Source organism: Pseudonaja textilis, chromosome 2 (genome assembly GCF_049901715.1).
Source record: "Pseudonaja textilis isolate UNSWEBS1 chromosome 2, rPseTex1.2, whole genome shotgun sequence".
Classification (NCBI taxonomy): domain Eukaryota; kingdom Metazoa; phylum Chordata; class Lepidosauria; order Squamata; family Elapidae; genus Pseudonaja; species Pseudonaja textilis.
The window spans coordinates 20,869,557-20,895,046 of record NC_141991.1 but is presented as its reverse complement, the minus strand read 5'-3'; the positions used below and the strand labels follow the sequence as shown (position 1 = coordinate 20,895,046).

The following is a 25,490-nucleotide window of genomic DNA, read 5'->3' as shown; positions in this document are numbered from 1 at the left end:
GCCAAACAAGGAATAATGGATGGAAACTGAACAAGATTTGACCTGGAAATAAGGAGAAACTTTCTGACAGTGAGAACAATCAACCAATGGAACAACTTTGCCTTCAGAAGTTGTGGGAGTGCCATCACTTGAGACTTTCAAGAAGAGATTGGACTCCCATCTGTCAGAAATGGTGTAGGGTCTCCCGCTTGGGTGGGTGGGTAGGACTAGATGACCTACAAGGTCCCTTCCAACTCTGATGATCTATTATCTGTTAACTCGCCATGGGGCAACTCACTGAGGGACAAGAGCTACATGGATATTGAAGAAATGGTGGAATAGAATCATTTAAGAAAGCATGCCCAAGAAGGGGCAAAATGAAATGTGAATAACAAAAATTAAAATAATTCTTAAATTATTTTAAATAATTAAAGGGAATGGTTGAATTGTCCCACGGCGAGTTGTTCTTCAGCGAACTGGCCGTGGCGAGTTGGCTGTGGAAAATTGTTCCATTCCGTTACAAAGGACTGTGCTAGATTTTCTGGTCTGTCCCTGTTTGAAGCCCGTTCTGTCTTCAAGTATACTTACAGTACCTTGTTCCATTTGATCCATACAAATGGAGCATTGAACAAATCAGCACAGAGTTCTCACCTGAGGCACCAATAGATAAAGAAAGTTAAAGGTTTCCCCTGTCCAATCATGCCTGACTTTAGGAGGCAATGCTCACCTCTGTATTTGCATTTCCATGCTTTCAAACTGCTAGGTTGGCAGGAGCTGGAGCAAATAACAGGAGCTCACCCCATCACATGGTGCTTGGGTCTTGAAACTGGTCTGTTAGCTTTCCAGATGACAAGCTCAGTATCTTTAATCGCTGAGCCATTGGCACAAATGACCAGCCTCAAATAGTCATTCTTTGGACACATTATGTAAAGATTTAGCTCTCTTGGGGAGTCTATAATGCTGAGAAAGGTGGAAGGAAGAAAAAGAAGAGGTTGATCAGCAGCAAGGTGGATTTATTATGTATTTACTTAATTTGTATCCCGCCTTTATTGTTTTTATATACAACTCAAAGTGGTGAACGTATCTAATATTTCTTTCTCCTCCTATTTTCATGGACTCTGTTACAATAGTGATGAGTGCACCATTCTCGGATTTGAAGAACCAGGTTGAGAACAAATCCTGTTGGAAAAGGTCTATGTGGCTACTAAAAGTCAGCACTAGATGGCCCATAGTCAAACAATCAATACTTGTTGGGCATCCACATTGTTACAGCACAGAGGACTGACTCCCCATCCTGATGTCCCCATCTGAATGAATATATTATCATGGTCCTAGTATAATCCTCATGCTTCTCCTCCCAGATGGAGCACATTCTATGTACAGCAATACAATTTCTGCATCACTGCCCAGCTTTGTAAAGAACTAATTGACTTTGGGGTTAGCATTATGGGATTTGTGCAGTTCCAGAAGTGCTGCACTTTATCAATCAATAACGCCTCATCAATCTTATTAATATATGATTGTTGTCCTCCTTCAATAATTGATGCACAATAAAATACACAGAGCTGTAAAGCGTTTTAGTAGCTTGAGCTCTTGAGCAAGTGGGAAATCTTACATTGGTAACATCGGTGTTGTGATGAATTTGTGTATAATTTTATTTCCCTTGCTCTGTTTCATCACGCTAGCTGCCCACAGCACCATCCATTGATTGGAATTATTCAGATTTCCTTGTCTGTCCTCCAAATTGTTTGCATTCTTTCCAACTGGGAACTCTTCCTTAGGCACTCTTTCTAAAAGTCATTTATGAGGTATTGAACAGCATGTGAATCAGGCCTGCTCCCTGTAGAATTCCACTCTCATTTAGAATAGATTGCTTCTTAGAAATCGGCATCTTGTGTGTCCTTTTGGGGAGTTGCTTCTTGCCCATGTATTGTGTTGAGCAAAGTCAAAAGCCTAGCAGTGTGTGTCCCCACCCACTCCCTCCCCTACTTTAAACTCGCTTTCAGGTGAAAAGTAGTTTAGTCTGGCGCGAATCATTTGTGCTTAATAAAGCTGTGAGGGCAGCTGGTAATTCCTCCATTTTCTCTAAGTGCTGATACATTAAGGTTGCAGCCCAACTTCATCAAAATCAATAGGAGTCTTGCCATTGACTCCAGTTGAATATGGATTGTACCCTAATTCTATTTTCAGTTCCACTAAATATATTTCCAAGTACAAAAGCTGAGCTAACAGAGCTATAATTTTCTAGGTTTCTGACCTTTTTATTTAAAGCTTCTGGCTCAGTATTTGTCCTCCAGTTTCCTAGGGATGTGCCAATTCCCCTAAATTTCCCAGTTTTCCTGCCTTCTCTTCCTCCCCTACCTTTTTTGGCCTCCCTTTAGCCTCTCGAGGTAGCTCAGCCACGAAACCAATACTATGAATTCTGGCTCTACTTTTATTGTATTACAGAATCGTGCAAGTCTGATAACAGTTTCCTCCCCCTTGCCGTCCCTTTCCAAAGAACCAAGAAAGCTCGTTTCTGAGATGCTTCCTATGTCCCATTTCTTCTGTGGGCTAAGATGTCTCTTATCTGTCATTGTCCTGGCTGTGGCTCTTTCTCTTGTCTCTCAAGGATAGCAATAAAGGAGAATGTTTGCAGTTCAGGGTTGAAACGAGGGGTCCTTGGTGCTTTCTGAGCTTGGATGTTTCCTTGCAGACGTTTCATTACCCTAACTAGGTGATATCAGAAGTGTGGTTTGCTCTCAATCTATACTCTGTCTAGTGCAGAGGTCTCCAAACTTGGCAACTTTAAGACTTGTGGACTTCAACTCCCAGAATTCTCCAGCAAGCATAGCTGGAAGTTGAAGTCCACAAGTCTTAAAGTTGCCAAGTTTGGGGACCCCTGGCCTGTCAGTATTGGTGGGAGTGGTCTTGGAGCTTCTTTGGTTGGGCTATTTACTGTCAACTTGCTTGGCAACAATATATAGATTGGGATATTGTTTACTTCTAGATTGTTGGTTTGATGTTGATTTTGGTGTTACTCTCTGCTCATCTGGGTGTTGATTGCTGATGGGGAAGGTGTTTTAGTCTTTTTGTGGCCTTTTTAGCTTGTTGGTTATATCTTTTGTATAGTCTGCACAGTCTCTTTTGCACAGAAGCGGAAGAGCCACCTATCGTTCATATTTATGTGTCCGTTGATGGCCGATTTGTCAGAGTGCCAGGCCACTGGACTTCTCTAGCATTTTTGACTAGGATGCTCATGACTTCTCATGGGTCAAGCATGTCCATGTGTTCTGAAATTAAGGAGTTTTCATCATGTCTTCTGACTCCTACTTGGTGTTCATGGACGCGCTCTGCCTGTTTGTCCTACCTAGTGGCTGTTTACACTAAAGGTTGTAGATGACTCCTGTTTTTTTCTTCTGGGGCTGCTGAGACTTTTGGTTCACTTAGGAGACAGTTTTATAACCATTGTGTATTGTGTTAAGGTACCATTTTAGTGGGGGAGGGTGGGGAAATCTCTTTGGAAAATGAAAGAAAATCACCAGATGCATAGTTCAATCCTGAGCTACATATATTCCCTTTTATTGGACAGTGAAATATACAAGTACTCTTAATCTCTCTTTTTACCACCGTAAGCAAGATATTATTTCCTGGATGCCATTTAAAAGACTCAGCTGGGAGCAGAGTCTCACATTTTATGAAAACCTACTTTCAATAAAACCCAGTCTTTTTTTTGTATTTTTTTTATTGATTTTTAAAGACAAACATAAACAAACAAAAAACCCAGTCTTAATGGACTACATTTCTGGTGTCCAGAGTCTAATTAGAAAATTAGCAAAGATCTGCCATACTTTCTTACTGATTTCAGATATCTCTCTCATTGCCAAGAGTTCCAACTAAAAAGCTATTTTGTGGAAGATAGATACTTGGGAACAAAAAGAAACTTCTGGTCTGTTTAGGAGAACCTCTTATCAAAATAATATTGGATTTGTCATACCTGAAAATACCAGAACCATGTTTATCTTTCATTTCCTTTTCCAACCATCCCTAAATATAATTTTAAAAATCATTATAATGCCTATGGAAAACCACAACTTTGGAAGCAGGAGAGCTGATCTCTTTGTTTATTTAGTACAAAAATGACAACATGACTCCGAATCTGAGGGAAAGATCTCTGAATAGAGACCGAGGAATGGACCATTCTGCCTGGTCGACTAGGCTCCTGCTGGGCCAGTCAGCCTGGGAGTTGTCGACCCCAGAGATGTGGTTCGCCGAGATCGATAACAGGTGTTTCTCTGCCCATAACCCCAGCCATAGAGCCTCTCTGATGAGGGCTTTGGACCTCGTCCCCCCCATTGCCGGTTGACATGAGCCTTTGCGGCCATGTTGTCCATAAGGACTAGAACATGAGAGCCGGTCACTGATTGCCTGAAATGCTTGAGAGCCAGAAAAATGGCTCTGAGCTCTAGCCAATTTATGGGAAGGGTCTGCTCTGATCTGGACCAAACACCCTGAGCTATCTGGCCCTGCATATGGGAACCCCAACCCAGGAGGCTGGCATCAGTGGTTATCACTAGCCTGTCTGGGTCCCTGAACAGGAGTCCTCTCCAGATTGACGGGGAATGCCACCAATTGAGAGATCTCTGGGTTTGTGGCGGGAGTGGGACCTAGATGGAGGAGTGGCTGGTTTCAGAGACACAGCTACTGACTGAAAGGAGCTGAGTCAAAAGCTGGGGTCTCTCCCGGGAGCCGGCTTTTATATCTTAGTACAGACTCAGCTAAATGACATCATAGGAAGGAGTCAACCCATCCTGGGCTCTCGATGCAGCATGGAGGAGAACCGGTAGTAAAAAATTTGAACCCCACCACTGGGGAGAACCATGATAAATGATCCCAACCACAGATCTGGCTGGAAACAGGACATTAATCACTGCAACTTCATTGATGTCTTTGTATATTTAAAAACAATTGTAACATTAAGTGCTGGTTGTTCAAGAAATACCTTATGACCATAATAAAGATTTTAGATACACACACACACACACACACACACACACACACACACACGGCTTTAAAAACATTAAGCAGGTTGTCTTCACTTATTTTTGTAATCATGATTTGGCTATGATTTAAATGAACTTTAAATTCAAAACAAAACATGATCAGTATATTGGGTCTTGCCTTGCTTAAATTGGGTTTAGCAAACAGGTGTTTTTTATGAGACTATTTGACTGTTTTATGTATATGAATATGAAAAGAAGGACTAGGGGTGACGTGATAGCAGTGTTCCAATATCTCAGAGGCTGCCACAAAGAAGAGGGGATCCACTTATTATCCAAAGCACCAGAGGGCGGGACAAGAAACAATGGATGGAAACTAATCAAGGAGAGAAGCCACCAAGATCCAAGCAACCAGGATAAATTTCATAACAGGTCGAACAATTAATCAGTGAAACAACTTGCCTCCAGAAGTTGCAAATGCTCCAACACTGGAAGTTTTTAAGAATAGATCGGGCAGCCATTTGTCTGAAATGGTTTCCTGCCTAAGCAGAGGTTGGACTAGAAAACTTCCAAAGGTCCCTTCCAACTCTGTTATTCTATTCTATTCTATTCTATTCTATTCTATTCTATTCTATTCTATTCTATTCTATTCTATTCTATTCTATAATATTTTATATACGTACATACACATATATGTATATGCACGTGTGTGTGTGTGTGTGTGTGTTTCTCAACCTTGGCAACTTCAGGATGTGTAGACTTCAACTGGCTGGCTAGGGAATTCTGCGGGGTTCAAATCCACACATCTTAAGGCTGCCAAGGTTGATAAACCTGCTCTATCACACGAGGAATGTAGAATTAGTTTGGCAGCAGGCAACAATGACGGGGAGTACATAAGGTTAGTATTCATTTCTCACCTGAAGTAATTCACCTGCCCATTTCAAGGACAGGCAGGAAATCATTAAGTGCTGGGACAAAAGTTATGCAGCTTTATTCCTAGCTGCAAATCACATGCTTCCCACCGCTTCATTCCGGTGGTTGTAAAGATGTATTTATAATGCCATGGATCATTGCACAGAGCAGTAGGTTTGTCCCTCTGCCATACATTAACTCTCACTCATTGCTCCTGCTGCAGGGAGGACTAGACAGCATTATGGCCAAGCGGTACGAAAGCTTACTCTCCTAATGGAGATTGTGCAGTAATTGTTATTCAATTCAGTTCCATCTTCTTGTTCGAGCCATTAGGCACAACAAGTGCTTGTTATGGAAGAGCTGCATGAACCTTCATAGGACTGCTGTACTCTATCATCTTACTGTTAAAAGTTGAAATAATCTACTGTAGAGTAGCTGGAAAACCTGTTGCTGTGGGGCAGGGGTGTCAAACTCGATTTCATTGGGGGATGCAGCAGGGGGGTGTTTGACCTTGCGGAGGAGGGGTGGGCTGGGGAGGGCATGGCCAGGGTGGGCGTGGCCAGCTTGATGTCACTCATGTCATGGCTGCCTGTGGTGGCCCGAGTACTCTGCCAGCAAAAACGGGCTCCTGAGCTCCATTTTTGGCTGTGACGGCTTCCTGCAACCCTCTGCCAGCAAAAATGGAGCTCAGGAAGGCCCTGCTTGGCCCTCACAAGTTCCGTTTTCTGCTGTGATGGCTTCCTGCAACCCTCTGTCAGTGAAAACGGAGCTCAGGAGGGCCATGCGACATGTTTTCTCTGGCAGAGGCATCACAGGCTGGTCCTTTACTGTTTCCAGGGCGGCTCTGAGGGCCAGATCTGAGCACCGCACAGGCCAGGTCCAGCTCATGGGCCTAAAGTTTGACATTCCTGGTGTAGGGCAAGATGTGGGGGATGGGCAATAATGGGTGGGAACAGCATAACCCAGTTCTTTACCTTTTTAAATTATACTTTTGGTCCTCTGGACTACAAATTTTTCAGGGTTGCAGAGAAGGAAATGATTTGGCAAAACACACTTATTTATTTAGCAAATTAATGCAGGCACACAATTCAAGCATAGGTGACTCTAGGTGGCCACAAAATTTTAAAATCCATCATATAATAAAAATCCACCACCATCCCACAGCAGCTATGTCTCCAGTGGACTTCATGTAGAAGACTCTTCTGCCATCTCCTGAAGAATCAATGCACAATCGCCAATGATTTTTTCCCCCTGCTAGTAGATAATCCAATGCATGTAAAACTGAGTCATTTAGTGAAACACCAGAACAGAGAGACTGATGTGTGTGTGATGTGACTTCAAGATTAGAGCATGGATCTGACGAAGGAGACTTCAGTCCCCCGAAGCATAAGCCAGAGTAAATTTGTTCTTGCAAAACGAGTTTTCGGCAACACAAACCAGTACAGGTAGTCCTTGAATTACAACCAGTGATGGGATTCAGCCAGTTCACCCCAGTTCGGGAGAATTGTTTACTTTCTGAGCAGTTTGATGAACTGGTTGTTGGAAGAAATCATTAGGGCAGAGAACCCGTTGTTAAAATTATTTGAATCCCACCACTGCTTACAACCGTAATGGACCCTGTCCATTCCAGTGGTCAGCTGTGATGGTCATAAAGCAGATCAACCACGTGACTGACCTGATTTTATGATCTTTTTGTGACTGTCATTAAGCAAATGTTGCAGTCATAGAGCCAGTGTCATGGTTGTAAAGCAAACCCATTGTTTGCTATGAGGCTCTTGTTTTTTGCCAAAAATCAGAAGTAAATGCTGATTTTGGGGAAAAACAATGTAAAATACTATCTCAAGACTGCAGGACGCTGCAAAATTCCATAAATGAAGGCCAATTGCTGAGCATCTGAATTGTAGTCACATGACTATGGGGAGGAAGGGCAGCCTTCAGAACTTTGGAACCAGGTTGTAAATACCTATGTGGGGGGCTCTGTTGTAAGTCCAAATGGTCACTAAGCAATTCGTCATAAGTCAAGGACTAGCTGATATGGAGGGATACAAGATGAACTTTCCCCACTCTCTTAAAAATAATTAAAATGATCAGATCCATGCAATGTAGTTTTGTTAGTGTGTTGTGTATCCTGGTGTTTTAGCTTGTTAACTTATGTAACATATGAACCTAGTCATTGTGGCTCCTCCAACCAACTATGGAAAAGATAGGCTATTCCTTAGAAAGTTGTACAAATTGAGTTCTGATTATGGTACCCAAGTAGTCCAGTGAAGTTTGGATATAGCCTTCTTTCCCCCGATGGTCTCCTATGTGTTGAATTACAACTCTGATCATTCATATTTACTATGTCTGGTGTCATGTTGGCAAGAAATACTAGCTTTATTTATTTATTTGTTTGTTTGTTTGTTTATTTATTTATTTTTTTCAATTGCTTACAAGATAATAGGTATAAGTAAAAACATAGTTATGAATACATGGATACATATAAGAAAAAAATATATAAAAGAAATAATAGGATAGGGACGGTAGACATGTTGGTGCACTTATGCACACCCCCTACAGACCTCTTAGGAACGGGGTGAGGTGAATACTAGACAGTCTAAGGTTAAAGTTATGTGTCTGCCATATCTAGAAGGAGCCTGGGTATGAAGTATGCTGTGTGTGTTAAAGCTTCTTAAAGCTTCTTAAAGAGGAAAGGATATTTCCTGTTTCATTTACAAACTCTTTAACTAGGGCAGAGATCAGAATTGAAAACCAAACACTTTCTGTATGCAGACTGAATGCTTGACCACTGAGCTATGACATTTCTAAAGTGCATTAGTTATTGGAAGAACAGAACTGGGGAGTTGATCTATACGTCTAAATTACTTCTGCTCTTAAAGAGACTTTTTCCTCACTGTCCCCGAGCAAGGTTGACTTAGAACACTAATATCAAGTAACCACATCCTGCATGACAAGAATCTAAACTGAATGTTATGTACACTTGCTTAAAAATACATTCCCTTGGTTTCAATAGATTGTTTTCCAAGTAAGTTTGGGAATCTTGATTCTTGGGAATCAATCCTGCTCATAGCTTCACTTCTGCCTAGGATTCCAGGGATGACCTTGGAAGGATTTTCAGAGCCATCTTGTTGCTAGGATGATTGTAGTATTCTTTGATAGACGGCTATTTCGCTTCTGCTGAAATACGACTAGTAACACATGCAGATCACATCCCAAGTGGTCTATTCTTCTAAGATAGGCATGTCCAAAGTCCAGCCCGTTTCCAAATTACGAGCAGTCCACAGCCACTTCTCCCTGCCGGCTCAGCCTGTCACTCATCCCCGCCGGCTGACGTTTTTCCTATTTAGTGTTAATGGTTCAAAGAATGTCAGGCCGAATGGTCGGCCCCCAAACATTTTCACCTCACCAAATCTGGCCCACCTTGCAAAAAGTTTGGACACCCCTGTTCTAAGAGAATATACGTTAAAAGAAAATTCTGAACCCTGCTTATTTCAAAGAAGCAATAATGAAAAATGTGCATCACCTCATTTTTACCCAAATCATCATCCTCATCACCTTTATTTAATGACCCCATAATCTCAGTGTGGAGTCTGGGCACACTGTGAATATATCTGCTGAACAAAACTCTGCATTGGTGACAGGGAGGGCATCTGGCCATTAAAACAGGGGTCCCAAACCACCGGTCCCCGGACCATGGATCATTTTTTACCAGGCCGCAAAGCTTGGGTGCCGCCATCTTGTTTCGACGGCGCTTCCGGGTTTTCGGTTGCTTCCGGGTTTTCGGTTGGAAAGTGCTTCCAGGTTTTCAAGTTGGAAAGCAGCGTTTGTGTGCTCACGCCTTAGTTTCGTTGAAGTGGGGGGCGGTTTCAAACAAAGAGCCGTCCCGATGGCGGTGGAGTCTCGCGTTACTCAGGTACCGATCCGTGGAAGAATAAATAATCGTGAAACCGGTCCGTGGTTCAAAAAAAGTTGGGGGCCACTGCATTAAAACACCCTGCTAGCTCCATTCAGTTACTCATTTTTACCTAAATGACGTTGCTAAAATCACACCAGGTGGAAACTGGGGTAGAGATTGCATTAAAAAGACAGAGCTCATATTGTTGTAAAGAAAACAAGTTCCAAGCTCAGGGTACTTCCACGCAGCCACTATTTCACTCCCCAGTAATAAAGAAACTGTCTTCGGAGAGTCTCAGTCATCCAGGTCATAGTTGTCTCAAAGGTGTTTTTTTTTTCCCCAAAAGGCAACTGGACTGTTTTTTGTTAAGGAAGAAGATGTTTCACTTCTTATCCAAGAAGCTTCATCAGACTCACAACTGAGGAAGCCTCTTGGACGAGAAGCGAACCAGTCTTTTTTCTTCCTTATGGAAAAAAAAACAGTACAGTTACCTTTTGAAAAAAAGCACCTTTGAGAGAGAAACCAATTCACACCGATTTGCAATTTTTCCCATATTTACCATGCTTGAAACGCTAAACTATGAATGAAGCAGCCATTTAATCAACAGAATAATGTTTCTGAAGCTTAAGAACTTTAAAATGTGTGGACTACTATTCTCAGAAATTTCCAGCTGGATGGGGAATTCTGGGAGTAAAAATCCATGCATTTTAAAGTTGCCAAGCTTGAGAAATACTGCACAGAGGGAACAACAAAAAATGGTGGGAAATCATAATAATAGTAACAATTTTTGAAAGAAATTTTAGTTCACATGAATGTTTCTGTTTCTGCCTTCATTGAGTATTCTTCTTAATTTTGCCTCCACAATTATCCATGAAGAGATTTGCACATTCAAATTCGCAGTATTTCATACTGAAGGCCAAATGTGGCCTTTTCAGGCTCTTTGCCTCGGTGTGCATATTTTCCAATGAGACAAACCGAGATAAGAAGATCGTTTTATTACAATTTATCAGAATATTCAGACAAAAGGGATTCCTCATTCAACAAGGAAATCACAATCTTTAGCTTACACCCCCCTTTTATAGTTAACACAACAAAAACAATCTGAAAGAGGAAAGTTGATTGGACAGGATAATAGCATACATGTTTATTAAAATGAGATCTGAAGGGGAATAAATTGTAAGGAGAAAGATTGTTTAGGGTTCACAAAAGAGATAAGCCAGACCCCAATTTGTACTAAAGAACTTTTCTTATCAGGAGCTAGTCTCCAGCTTGTTTATCAGTTTAGGAATGTTAAAAGCTAATAAATCTTGAGCATCACTTTAAAAGAAAGAATATAAATCAGATTAAAATAGAAAATAACTATGTTAGTTAACAAATTACAAAACCCATGTTATTTGCCCCTCAGGGCAGAGAGCAGGAAGCAAACCAAGGATGGAGCAATGTGAGATTCCCGATTCCACTCCAATTTTTCTTCCACAAAGTGATTCATATTTAGGGTGAATACAGAAGGAGAAGCACTGAGGCAAAATATTGGCAACAAGGATTTTAGTGTTCCAAAATGTGTTTGGTATTCTACTGTTGAGATTCAACATCCCTTCTCTGAAATTCAATATCCCCATATTACCCTTCCAATCTTTCAGAAGTATCACAAACACTTGCACGGCTTAAAACGCCTATGCAAACAGACAGCTCAGTAAAATGTCAACTCCCTTCCTGAACCCCAGTTATGTCATAGGTAGGGCTTCCCACATTTTGGATGGGGTTTGCAGGAGTAGTGGGAGAGGGAAAGACCACTTGAGGTTGGTAGGTTTCAATTTTTGCTAAAATCTGGATGTGCAGCAGTCATACAACAAGCTTTGGACATTAAGGTTCTCCTGGCTTACTAAGAATGCTGGAGCGTAAATGTTGGAATATTTTCCTGTAGTCACATGATCATGATTTATGACATTTTGGGTGTTGTTTATTTTGGGTTTCTGTCCAAAAAATGCCCATTGCAGATAATGGATTTGTTTAATAGCTGTTCTGACCCAGGCTTTGCAAACCACAGTTAGTCATAAACTTGTTTTAAAAACAAAATCTATTTTATTGCAATGCTGGGAATTGTTTTCATTCCCAGCCTGAGTTAATCTCACACAGTCCCCCAAGATAAGCACACACCTTTCAGTTCTGTGAAGTGCTGCCAAAAACAGATCAAATGAACTGGAAAAGAAACCAACCGAAGTACAAGAAAAACCAACTGAAGTGCAAAGAGCTTCAACGATGACTCTGAACTGATCAAACTACTTTGCTTCCTGCAAAGGTTTCATCATCTTGGCTTGACTTTTATCCCTTATGGGAAGGGCAATCACCTCCCAGCCTTACTCCAAAAGTCGCCCCTTTTGTTTCAGCTGCTCTCGCCTTCTAGAAGCTCTGCGCACACACGCACTGGGAACAGGCTTCCCTGGTTCCTCTGCCTCGCTGCTGCCAGACTCCGAAGGCTCCGAAGGCAGCACCCCACTCCCAGATGGTCCTGGTCCCATCTCTGCATTGGATGTAGGATCCTCATCCATGTCCTCTCCAGACTCCCTGACTGGTCCCCGTTCTTCCCCACTGTCCGATTCCACTGCCATCTGCACCAGTTGCCAGAGAAACACAATAATAGCTGTGGTGTTCACTTAATGACAATGCAGTTTGCTTTACTACTGCTAGATTTGTTTAATGAACACCACAAAAAAGGTCGTAGAATTGTGTACAGTCCACATGGTGACTTATTTAAAAACCAGCACAATTTGCCAATTCAAGGCTCAATTACAGTCATAAGTCGAGGATATCTGTATAGCTGTCATATATATGCATGCCAAATACATCTTTAATAACTCCCCTGATTTTTCTCCAGTTAATGACAGGAACTGGTCCCAAAAGATAGGGATTATCCCAGATAAACAGGAATAAAGACACTGCAGGTATTTAGAAAGTTTAGAAAGGCACTTAAGACCTGGCTGATTTCCCAGGTGCCTGAGTCAGAATGAGGAGAATTCGCAACTGGGTGATGTAGTTTATTTTGGTTCTGATTACCATTGAATTGTTTGAATTGGTTTTAATGGCACATGTTAACCTTTTTTAAAAAATTTTTTGCTTGATCATTCTTTGATATGCCTCCAGAGTCAGCTCATTTAAACTGGGTGGCTCTATAAATATTCCAAACAAATAAATTGAGTAGTTGTCTCTTCAGAGGACAGTCTTCTATTTAAAAGATATCAAATCCCAAGAAAGACTCTAAGAATGCAGAAGGAAGGCCTTGAAGTTGCTCATCGACAGAGGGTAACTACAGCTGGGATCTCTAGAGTAATGTCTTTAGACCCTCTTCTTGGCACCTATCAGGCATGTTGCCCCATTTAAAATGATACCAATAACAGCAAGTCCTTGGGAAGGACTCAATAGTTCGATAAAAATGCCAAATACAGACTAAACTTCTGGCTGTGTAACTAAGCATAGCAAAATTGACAGGCATCTGTGGCACAAGACCCCAGATTTAACAATTATCTATAAGAAAGGCAAAAACGCATCTATGAACACCTACTGGCAGTAGGAAGACATGATGAAAATTGTTTAATTTCATAACATAGAGACAGATTTAACCATAGTTTCAATTGGGAAAAGGCGACAATCCTAGACCAGGCCAAGTCCAAAAATGCCAAGGGATTTCTAGAAACCTGACACTCTGACAAATCAGTCATCAATAGGCACTAACAACATCTATAGACTATGCAAAAGAGATAATTAAGCAGCCCCAAAGAAAAAAAAGACTCCATTATCTCTCTACCAGTAATCAGCATGCAGGTCAGTATAGATTAACTCCAAGATTAACTTCCAACCAACAATAAAGTAAGTAATACCCCAATCAAGAAACTGCCGCAGAACCATCAGTAAACATCCCAACCAAACAATCTCTAAGACCGCCCACACCCAAACAGATAGGCAAGGCACCAGAATATAAACTGACAGCAAACAGCACTCTAGGTAATACTGATGGTGTTACCTTGTTAGGATAATGAACCGTCTTCAAGAAAACAAGCAAGTTCAGAGAGCACCAAGGACCCCTCACAAAAAAAACTCTGGATAGTGGACGTGGTGGTACCTGGAGACAGCAGAATAGAAGCAATGGAACTGGAGAAGATCACAAAATACAAAGATCTCCAAACAGAAATATGACAATTGTGGGCAAAAGAGAGCAAAGATAATACCAATAGTAATGTGCACCTTGGGTGCATCCCAAAACAATCGGACACACAGTTGTTTTGGGATGCACCCAAGGCATTGACAAAATCGCCATCAGTCAGTTGTGAAAGGCAGCTTTATTCAGAACAGCTTACAACCTGCAATGATACCTCTTAACACCATCCTATATCCACATCTGCCTATCCCAGGTCCTTGGGAAGGACTTAGTAGGTGGATAAAAATGCCAAATCCAGTCTGAACATTTGGCTGACCATGCAATGGACCATAAGAACGAGGGAGGAGCTTGTGACGCTCTGATGGGGTTGAAAGCTTATACTGGCAGTAGTGTATTCTACCAGAAACAGCACTTAGCAGAAGAGCCAGACTAAAGGTAGCCATCAACCAATTTTGAGAGAAATGGACAGTCCAGAAATGCAAAGAGTAAAATAAAATAAAACCATTTACTAGAGGGAGAAAACTGAAAAAGAATCCTATATCAAATGAGTCATAATCCAGATCAACAAGAACTGCATCAGATGTTAGAGTTTCTGGGCATCTGTTGACATATGCACAATGGGATTTAAGAACTACAGTTGGGTAATCAGGGCCAAGCCCTGAAGGATTACTGGAAGAACAGCAGCCACAGACAAGACAAAAGTAGACTGTGTTTGAAAATCACTATTATAAATTGGAAGCAACAAAGCAAGAATAGTTAAAGTGAATGCTTGAATATTGGAAAAGAATTTAACCAGGCTCAAATGTCACTGAACAACGATTAGTAGACCAAAGGAGATTTATTACCAGAAATAAAATATTCAGGGATACAGAACTGGAAGAGATTCAGAAAAATTGTAAAAATGGAAAACTCCCAAAACAATAAGACAAGAACAATTGCAAATATAGAATATAATATAAGAAGTAATAACAACAGAGCCAATACAGACTAGTACTGAAACAACCTATTGATGCCACCATCCTCCTCAAAAAGTGCTGAAGAACAAAAAGAGAACATTATGGCATATGCAGAATTACTAGTAGAAAGACAAACACTGCCAGCATTGAATAATACCCAAAACAGAGCTGGCAGCTATAATGAAGGATGTGAATAAAGCAATTGCAAGGATTAAAATAACGTCTATTGAACAGATCAATCAGCTTGCCTACAGTACAACAGTGGTAGTTAGAGAAAAACTGGTTATCAAAATTAGAAAAGACAATACTGATTTGGTAGAAACACCATGAAATCCATCCATACCTGGGCCATACCTGTGATATGATATATTGCTGAAATTATTAACTGGACACAACTGCATTGAAAGCAAGAAAGCTAATGACTATTCACTATGAATTACATCCTCATAATTACATGGTTAGATTATACCTGCCCCATAGAAATGGAAGCAAGGGTTAACTTTAAGTCAAACTAACTGTTGAATAAGAAAAGCATGCACTGGCTGATTACAAAAAAGAAAGCCAAGAACAAGCATTGATGCAAGTTAAAAAAAAGGAACTTATCGAACACGCAGGAAACAAAACATGAATATTGAAAATAATCTAATAAAAACAAGAACAGAATGCTGGCAAGGAAAAGCATTACATGGTCAATTTCTACAAAAGATTTGAGGGGAACGTCGATAAAGATAAAAGCTGGCAATGACTTACAATTGGAACATTAAAAAAAGAAGGTCAAGGTTTGATTTTGGCTGCTCAAGACCAAGCTATTTAAACTAATGCAATCAAGGCCTAAACTGAAAAATTGTCAAATGATTCAAAATGCAGACAGAAGAAACAGTGTATCATATATCCAGCTCATGCAAGAAGAGTGCACAAATTGATTATAAACAATGACAGAACACAGTTGCCAAAATCATTCACTGGAACATCTGTAAAAATGTCCATGTGCCAGTAATGAAAAACTGGTGGGAACATATTATTGAAAAATAGTCAAAAATGAACAGGTTAAAATAATGTGGGAGTTCAGAATACAAACTAGTAAAGTCTTGGCTGAAAATACATCAGTTTTAACTGTGGTTGAAAAGAAGACAGTGTGGATAATTGATGTGGTAATATCAGGGGACAGTAGAACAGAATTTATTTATTTTTTTGGAAAAGATCACAAAGTATCAAAAGCTGAAAATTGAAATTAAAAGATTATGGTATAAACCAGCCATGGTGGTCCCAGGGTTATCAACATACTGGATGCCATACCAAAAAAATCTTGGACAGCAGTTTGAAAATATGCACATTGACAAAAATTTCCATTTTAAAATTATAAAAAGGCCACCCTGCTTGGATTGGCAGATATACTATAATTCAATAAAGCAATTCCTTGAGAAAGCTAAAAGTCTCAGCGTTGCTGAATTGGTTGTGCTCATTACTTGGAACCTTGACATTATGCTGATACGTTATGACATCCTAAGTTCTTGGGAAGAACTCAATGCCAATTAAGGCCAACACCAATTAAAGAACTATAAAGCTATGATTTTGCATTTTTGTGTATATAACAATAGCTAAAAACAATGGCATGACAAAATAACAACCGTGTTGCATTGGGATATCTACAAGAAGTATCGTTTGCCTGAAACAAATAGATACCACAAAAAAAGGAAAGTAATACAAAATGAAGAAGCTAAAGTGATCTGCAACACAACATCCGAGATTTAACCACTCTTGGTCAGAAAGACAAAAAAGTGAATACTGTAGTAGTTGGAAAAAGGAGAAGAAAAGAGAAGAGAAGAGAAAGAACTGGAGAAGCTAACAAAATACAAAGACCTGCAAATAGAACAAAATGGCAAAAGAAAACGAAGATGATAGCAGTACTGATAGGTGCCTTGGGTGCAATTTCAAACATCTGAAGCAGCACTTGGATCCCATCAGCATTGACAAAATCACCATTGGTCAATTGCAAATGCAAACTTTATTTGGAACAGCTTACATCCTGCAAAAAATTATCTCTAACACCATGAAACATCCACATCTGAGCTGTGGTGGTACAGTGGTTTTAGAGTGCAGTACTGCTGGCTACTTCTGCTTGACTGCTGGCTGCCTGCAATTTGGCAGTTCAAATCTCACCAGGCTCAAGGTTGACTCAGCCTTCCATCCTTCCGAGGTGGGTAAAATGAGGACCCAGATTGCTGGGGGCAATAGGCTGACTGTAAACCGCTTAGAGAGGGCTGTAAAAGCATTGTGAAGCGGTATATAAGTCTAAGTATGATTGCTATTGCTAACTGTCCCAAGTACAAAGACTCACTAGGAAGACAAAAATCCTGTCTGAATATCTGGGTGACTGTGCGATGAACCCAATAATGCTGCAAATATGACAGAGAAATATCAGTCTCCAATTCCATCCTACAAAGTAAAAATGCCCTATAACTAAAGTGGAAATGCTCACATTTTGGGGGGAGATGGGAGGGCAGAAATATCTTAGGGGGAGGAAGGATGGCAAAAAACAACATCACCAGCTTTTCTAAATGCGGTCTTCATAGCCACCACGGCATCCATTTTGAAAAGAGGCAAGTCTTTCCCTCAGTCATCTGTGAAAGTCTCCACAATATGCCCACCTGCCCAGCCAGATGGTGGACCTCCGACCTCGAGAACAGACTGAACAGTCACGCAGCTCACTTAGTCACAGTTTCCCCGCCCCACCCCCCTCCTTGTTGTGAGATACAGTGTATTTTTACCTTTAAGTGCATAATGTTTACATAAACATCTCTATAAATTAGCACATGCAAATGTTATGCAAATGTTATGCAAATCTGTTGGCGTGAGTGATACATTTTTTGAATGCGTGAATGATATATTTCCTTTTTGGGAGGGTATGAAAATTTGCGCAGCATGAAGGTATCTAGATCTCCCAGAGAATAAGGCTGGGTTTTTTTTATTCTGTATTTCCCAAAATGGCAGCCTTTAGATCAGTAGGGAGTGCAGTTCTGAGACTTTTCAGTCTCTCTCTAGCTAAACATTTGGGGAGTTGAAATCCCAATGAAAAAGCAGCCCTCGATATCTTTGTATCTCATTATCGTACTCTTGATGATTACAAGCTGAAAGTGAGCTGTGGAGCTCAGTGAGCCCAAAATTTCGCTCTGATACATGGAAATATAATTCTTACAGGTGGCCAGGGAGGAGAATGACCAGATATATTTTGCAATGCACACTTATATGCAAGAGTGCAACATCAAAAGGCATACTTGAGGGTTGGGGTTTTTTTTATAACATCACTGCAGTTCTGAACCAACACCTAGAATAATCTGTGTTCTCCCTGCTGTGATTTGTGAATTGGAAAGAAGACTGGCTATAAAATGGAGTTGCAAATCTTTATTTCTCTCTTTTTCCTTTCCTCAATCAGGGCTGGAAATATAAACCAAGACCTGGATGCAGAAAGTCCCACGTGTGTGACTGGGGAAGTATGGTTCGAAGGAAAAAGGTAGGAAGTACGGCTGGAAAAGATTCTATCTATATCTATATCTATTTCTTTCTATCTATCTTTCTATCTATCTAACTTTGGGGTTCTGTGGCGCAGTGGTTAGAGTGTAGTACTGCAAGCTACTTCTGCAGCCAGCTGCCTACAATTTGGCAGATCATATCCCACCAGGCTCAAGGTTGACTTAGTCTTCCATCCTACTGAGGTGGGTAAAATGAGGACCCAGATTGTTGGGGATAATAGGCTGACTCTATAAACCACTTAGAGAGGGCTGGCTGTAAAGCACTATAAAATGGTATAGAAGTCTAAGTGCTAGTGCTAGTGCTGTCTGTCTGTCTCTCTGTCTGTCTAATAAATGCATATGCTGCCTATCTTGCTGTCCAAAGTGACTGTTAACCTGAGTGGGTGTGGGGGCTCACCAGTACTTTAAGGCAGTGGTGGGATTCAAATTTGTTTACCACCAGTTCTGTGGGCGTGGCTTGGTGGGCGCACTTTGCAGGTGCACAGAGGGTTTGCTACTGACCTTCTCCTGCAATCCTGCACTCTCCCTGCGTGTTAAACAGCTGACATGCAGCAATCTGCTGTGCTGTGCGAAGCAGCTAAGCTTCAAAACCAGGAAATAAAGGTCACAATAGAGCCAGGTTGGGCAGGTGAGCTCAGCAGCTGATCCTCGAAGCTACCAGTTTAACCAAACCAGGCCAAATGGGTAGACTACCACCCTTAAGGTCCCATGAAGCTCTTCTGAAAGCTCCCATTTTTTCCCCCCAGGCTTCAGGTCAAGCAGTGAGGCCCTGATTCTAAAAATCTGGTTCTAAAAAATAAGCAAACACACTTCCTTAAGATTTTATTTTCTAAACCATGGAAATGACACACAAGTAAAAGAGAGAGAAAAATACAGGAACCTAGCATCTGTATGGATGCAGAGTCTGGATGGCCAGTTACAACATTTGCTATAGCCTATTAAGAAAATGCTTTGAAGTTGACTGTATAAATTTAATAAGTATTAAAACTCCATATCTGTTCCTCTTTCATTTTAACTAATGGAAGTCAATGTTCCTACCACCAAGAAATTTGAAGCTATTTTTGAGATTGCAGATGGAACTTTCTGCTGTGTTCTTGGCTGCTCACAGTATTCTTAGAAATCTTCTCCAACATCAAAGTTCAAAAGCATCAACCCATCCTGCTCCTTCAGAGCCCAACTTTTGCTTCCATCAATTGTTGTGGCTTGCACAATTCTGATCTTTGTAGTTGTTCCATGGCCCCTGAATATCTTTTCCAAGTCCTTCACGGCTGCTTTATCAAGTGTGAGTCTGTGGCATATTTCTTGTTTACTTGTTCCAAATGACTCCTTCTGTTTATTTTGGCTGTCTCATCCTTCCCATTCTCCCCCTCCAAATGGGTTACGGTGGGGGTTATTGATTGATGCTTGGCAGTTACCTCTGTGAATTTATGTTTTTGTTTTTCCTTCCATTCAATCATGTCCGATTCTGGGAGACGGCCTAGACAAGTTTCTGCGGTTTTCTTGTCAAGGTTTTTCAGAAGAGATTTACCTTTGCTTCCTTCCTAGGGCTGAGGGAAAGTGACCGGCCCAAGGTCCCCCAGTTGGCTTTGTGCCAAAAATGGGCCTAGAACTCACAATCTCCTGGTTTCTAGCCTGGTGCCTTATAGCCACTACACCAAATTTGCTCTCACATTTATGTACCCCTAACATAAACTCTAAAAAAGTAGGGACGCGGTGGCTCAGTGGCTAAGATGCTGAGCTTGTCGATCAGAAAGATTGGCAGTTTGGCAGTTTGAATCCCTAGCACCAGGGGTGGGATTCAAATTTTTAAGAACTGGTTGTGTGGGCGTGGCTTAGTTGGTGGGCGTGGCTTGGTGGTCATCTTATTGGCCGGGCGTGGCCAACTCAACATCACTCACATCGAGGCACACATCTCCTTGCCTGGCCTCTCATGACTGTGTGGATGCCGCAACAGTCGTAAGTGTGAAAAATGGTCATAAGTCACTTTTTTCAGTGCCATTGTAACTTTGAATGGCCACTCCACACAAGAAAAGTACCAGCAAAGGAGGGGGGAAAAAACTCCAGAGAAGTTCCTGTGGCAGGAAGTCTAGTCTTACCAAGGATGTAGTAAGGGTTAACGGAGAGGCAGTTTCTGTAAGCAACACCAGAATGTTTCCTTCCTGCCTTCCTTACAGGATTAGGCCAGTAATTTCTTCTAACAACCGGTTCTCCGAACTGCTTAGAATATTAACAGCCGGTTCTAGCGAATAGGTGTGAACTAGTAGAATCCCACCCCTGCCTAGCACCCTGTACCAGAATGAGCTCCCATTACTTGTCCCAGGTTCTGCCAACCTAGCAGTTCGAAAGCATGTAAAAATGCAAGTAGAAAAATAGGGACCACTTTAGTGGGAAGGTAACAGTGTTCTGTGTGCCTTCGGTGTTTAGTCATGCCAGCCACATGACCACGGAGACCTCTTCGGACAGTGCTGGCTCTTCGGCTTTGTAATGGAGATGAGCACCGCCCCCTAGAGCCAGAAATGAGTAGCACGTATGTGCGAGGGGAATCTTTACCTTTACTTTTTACCATGAATCCCTTAATTTGGGCTAGAGTCAGAGCAACTGGATGGAGCTGAGTGTTTACTGGCCGGATGCCCTTCCCAATGCTTATGCAGAGTTCATAGCAGGTATTTTTTGCTTTGCGTCCTAGGAGAGAGATAAACATCTGCTGCTACCCAGGTTTGAATTCTCAACCTTCTAGGAGGGAGCGAGTGTTTTCACCACTGGGCCATTATGCGGCTCTATGTACCCCTACTGACAAAACACACCAATTTGCAACAGGCAAACATTTTTCAGGCATAAGATTTTAATATTAGCCGTGGGCCTATGTAGTTATCATTTAAAAAAAACACATCCTAATACCTTTGGTTACCTCAGTTCCCAAAAGGGAACTTATGCCCAGCCTGTGTTGAAAAGCTAAGATTAAGAGTGGTTTTTTTTTTTAAAGGCACAGTTCAATAAATTTATTTTGAACTTCAGAACCCTGAAGACTTCAGAGCTTGATTATCTAAGGCAGGGGTGTCAAACTTAGGGCCTGCAGGCCAAATCCAGCCCACAGGGTGCTTAGATTTGGCATGTGAAGCCGCCCTGGCAACAGCGAGGGAGCGGCCCGCGGTGCCTCTGCCACTGAAAATGGAGCTGGCGAGGGCCACGAACGGCCCTACTGAGCTCAGTTTTTTCTGACGGAGGGTTGCAGGAGGCCATTGCAGCCGAAAAAAAAGCTCTGGAGCGCTTGGGCCACCACAGGTGCCCCAGACACAAATGACGTTGAGCTGGCCATGCCCCCTGGCCACGCCGCACCCCGAGGTCAAACATAACTCTGATGCAGCCCTCAAATGAGATCGAGTTTACACCCCTGATCTAAGGCACTATATCCCCGCTTACATTGGTCCAAACACCAACATTTGCAGGACAAAGTCTCTTAAAGATGCCAGTGCTACTTTCAGAAGCCTGATTGTCAACTACCTTGTTCTGTGTTGTTCCCAACTTGAAAACCTTTCCCTAGGGAATTTTATTTGGTGGCCAGCCCATCCACCTTTAGAAAAAGAATTAAGGCACATATTTTTAACCTGGCCTAAATTGAGTACCTATGTGTTATTTTTAAATTATTTTGATTTATTGAATTCTTTTAAACTTAATAAGTTTTAATTGCATTTGTAGTTATGCTGTGCTGTAGCTGCATGGATTGTCCAGTAACAGCAGGATGATGAGTTTTAAAGGCAATGAACTGCAAATAAATACATTAAATTAGAGGTTCTTTACTTGTGATAAATTATATGATTCCAGAATTTACACCTGGTTTAGAGCTAATTAAAAAGAAAGCAAATTAGGCCAGGAGTGAGAAACTGTTGTTCATCATCAATTATCAATTATTTTGACCAGACTAGTGTCATCCAATTAAATAAACAAATACACTTGATCTGGGGAAGACCACTATTTCCATAGTCCTCCCTTTTAAACAATCACAAAGGAGAAAAGAAGACAAACAGGATTATCATTACAGAAAGGTTAGTCCATACTGGCTGGGAAATTCCATCCAGAGTTTTGCAGTGTTAATTCAGCGGCAGAAAAATAAACAAAGATGGCTGATGCTTCATTTAACGTCTTTATAAACATAATAAGTAGATTTTACAAACCAGTTGTAGATTTCTCCAACATGGAGCAAACTCAAACAGAAACAGTTACTTCAGTAGCTCAGAAACAGACATCAGTTTCACTTTAGTTCAGCAGACAAGCAAGAGGAGAGTAGCAGTTTCATTTTCAATAGACAGACTCAGAGCTTAACATAGCTTCAGAGCTGAAAAGCTTAATATAGACCCACACCTAGACTACTTCTAGTTTCAGTTTCCAGCCTAGGTTATATCTAGTTTCAGTTTCCAAACTGTCCTCATTGGATGACTTAGTTGCTATGCCTATTCATTAGATGACCTTGTTACCATGCTCTGTTCCCATTCATGAATATGACAAATTCTGGGAGTTGAAATCCATACGTCTTAAAGTTGTCCAGGCTGAGAAGCACTGGTTTGGATGCCGAGTTCGAAATAAATGGAGGACACCTGGACAAGGAAAGGAAAATAGGAAAAGGAAGTCCAAATGAAATACCCGTCTCTGGGGTGTAATGCAATTAATGTACTTACACCCTTCAGAATTTGGACTGCCTTAGCAATGGTTCCTGCTCTGTAATGGCAAATATGCATGGTTGGTATCCTATCCAGTAGGGCAGTATGTCTATAGAGATTCTCAGTCATCCAAGTTCTGGTTGTCCCAAAGGTGCTTTTTTTCTTTCCTAGAGGCAAACTGGACTTTCTGGTTTTTCTTTGAAGACGTTTTGCTTCTCATCCAAAAAGCTGCTTCAGCTTTGACTGGATAGTGGGGGAAGTCAGAGCTGAAGAAGCTTCCTGGATGAGAAGCAAAACGTCTTCAAAGAAAAACCAGAAAGTCCAGTTTGCCTCTTGGAAAAAAAGCACTTCGGGGCAGTATTACTCTCAGCAAAACTGTCCACCAATTATTTTTAAAGAAAGAGTTTTTCCCCCCCTCCAAACTTGGTCTAATTTCAGTGGTGGCCAGTGGATTGTTCCAAATGCTTAGTGCAGTAGTGGGATTCATTTTTTTTTACTACTGGTTCTGTGGGTGTGGCTTGGTGGGCGTGGCAAGGAAAGGATACTGTAAAATCTCCAGTCAGAGGTGGGATTTCCGGTTCTCCGAGCTACTCAAAATTTCCACTACTGGTACTCCAGAACTGGTCAGAACCAGCTGAATACCAACTCTGTTGCTGTTCCTTTCCTTTCTTTCTTGGTTCAAAAATCAAGAATTGATGCAATGCAGGTAGTCCTCGACTTACAACAGTCCGCTTAGTGACCATTCAAAGTTGCAACGGCACTGAATCATGCGACTTAGGACCATTTTTCACACTTACGACAGTTGGTCACGTGATGAAAATTCAGGCGCTTGGCAACTGGCTTGTATTTATGGCTGTTGCAGTGTCCCAGGGTCATACGATCACTCTTTGTGACCTTTTGACAAGCAGAGCCAACGGGGGAAGCCAGATTCACTTAACAACCGGGATACTAACTTAGCAACTGCAGTGACTCACTTAACAACTATGGCAAGAAAGGTCATAAAATGGGGCAAAAATCACTTAACAAATGTCTCAGTTAACAACGGAAATTTCGGGCTCAATGGGGTTATAGATTAAGAACTACCTGTGCCAGGCTGGTTTTTGTAACTATCTGGGATCACTTGGGCTTTGATGAAAGAAAAATTGAGTGTTTAATGAGCTTGTATACAGATGCACCAATCTACTTCTATTTGTTCATTTTAAATTAAAGGGCATTATATTATATTGGGGTAGCCATGCCACAGCCTGAAATGTATTTGCATTCTCATTTATTTTCTTCCCAATACTTGCATTTTCATTATTCTACAAAATCTGGACCTCAGCCTTACTGGCTTCAGCACTGCCATTCTCCAGCCTGGTGGATATCTAGGTAAAATGAAATATTCCGATTTTCCCTATTGGCTATGCTTGGAGATTCTGGAAGCTGTAGTATCCCCATATGGAGAATGCCAAACTGGGGACAGCTGGTTTATTTAAGTACAGGTAGTCCTCGACCACAAGTGAGGCCAAAAGTTCTGTCGCTAAATGAGACATTTGTTAAGGGAATTTTGCCTTATTTAATGACCTTCCTTGCCAAAGTTGTTAAGTGAGTCATGGCATTTGTTAAGTTAGTAAGACAGTTGCTTGGCTGGCTTTCCATTGACTTTGCTTTCAACTTAGTACAATTCAGATTATTACAGTCTTGGACCAGAGACCAGAATTTACACTCAGTAAATATGCAATTAAAAAATTCTAGTATAAAGTAATAAACAACAACTAAAATCTATGATAAAATCCAGTGTGTCAATTATACGTGGTCTAACTATGCTAAAATTACAATCCATTAACTGTGTGGCCTGCTGTCAGTTTAATACTAAAAGGGAAAGGAATAAGTAGTGCAGAGGGTTTGCCACATTTGTTGTATAAAATAACTATGGTGAATTAGACGAGTGTTTCTAACGAATCCCCAGTCTTTCTCACTCTGACCTTGTTTATCAGAAAAACCTAAAAGGTGACCCTGGGACACCGTAACCATCATACAGTTTTTTCCCAGATGCCAAACAAATAATTCCCTCAACACTGTCCAACTATTTACAAAGTCTGCACTACTATTACTATTAATCTTTTCATCACTCTTTATCACCCATCCCACTTGTGACCTTGTCGCTTGTATCCTTATGATCTATATTGACTGTTTCCTAGTATGATTTGATTGCTTATTATTATTATTATTACCTTTATTATCAGAGTACAATGTGTACAATGAGATTGGCTATTGTACCCTATGACTATTATTAAGTGCTGTACCTTATGATTCTTGACTCTTGACGAATGTATCTTTTCTTTAGGTGCACTGAGAGCATTTGCACTAAAGACAAATTTCTTGTGTGTCCAAACACACTTGTCCAATAACGGAGTCTATTCTATTTCTGTTATTTCTATTTCTATTATTT

General features: G+C 41.1%; 1 protein-coding gene across 3 annotated transcripts in view; it reads left to right on the top strand.

Annotated features, from left to right (window-relative positions):
• GABBR1 (gamma-aminobutyric acid type B receptor subunit 1) overlaps positions 1-25,490 on the top strand; it is a 212,922-nt gene that overhangs the window by 57,984 nt on the left and 129,448 nt on the right. For all 3 annotated transcript variants that reach the window (XM_087923438.1, XM_087923437.1, XM_087923439.1), the window contains exon 2: positions 18,308-18,385. In XM_087923438.1, the coding sequence (XP_087779564.1) occupies positions 18,368-18,385 (18 nt within the window). In that variant the 5' untranslated portion in view covers positions 18,308-18,367. The remainder of the gene's footprint in view (positions 1-18,307; positions 18,386-25,490) is intronic.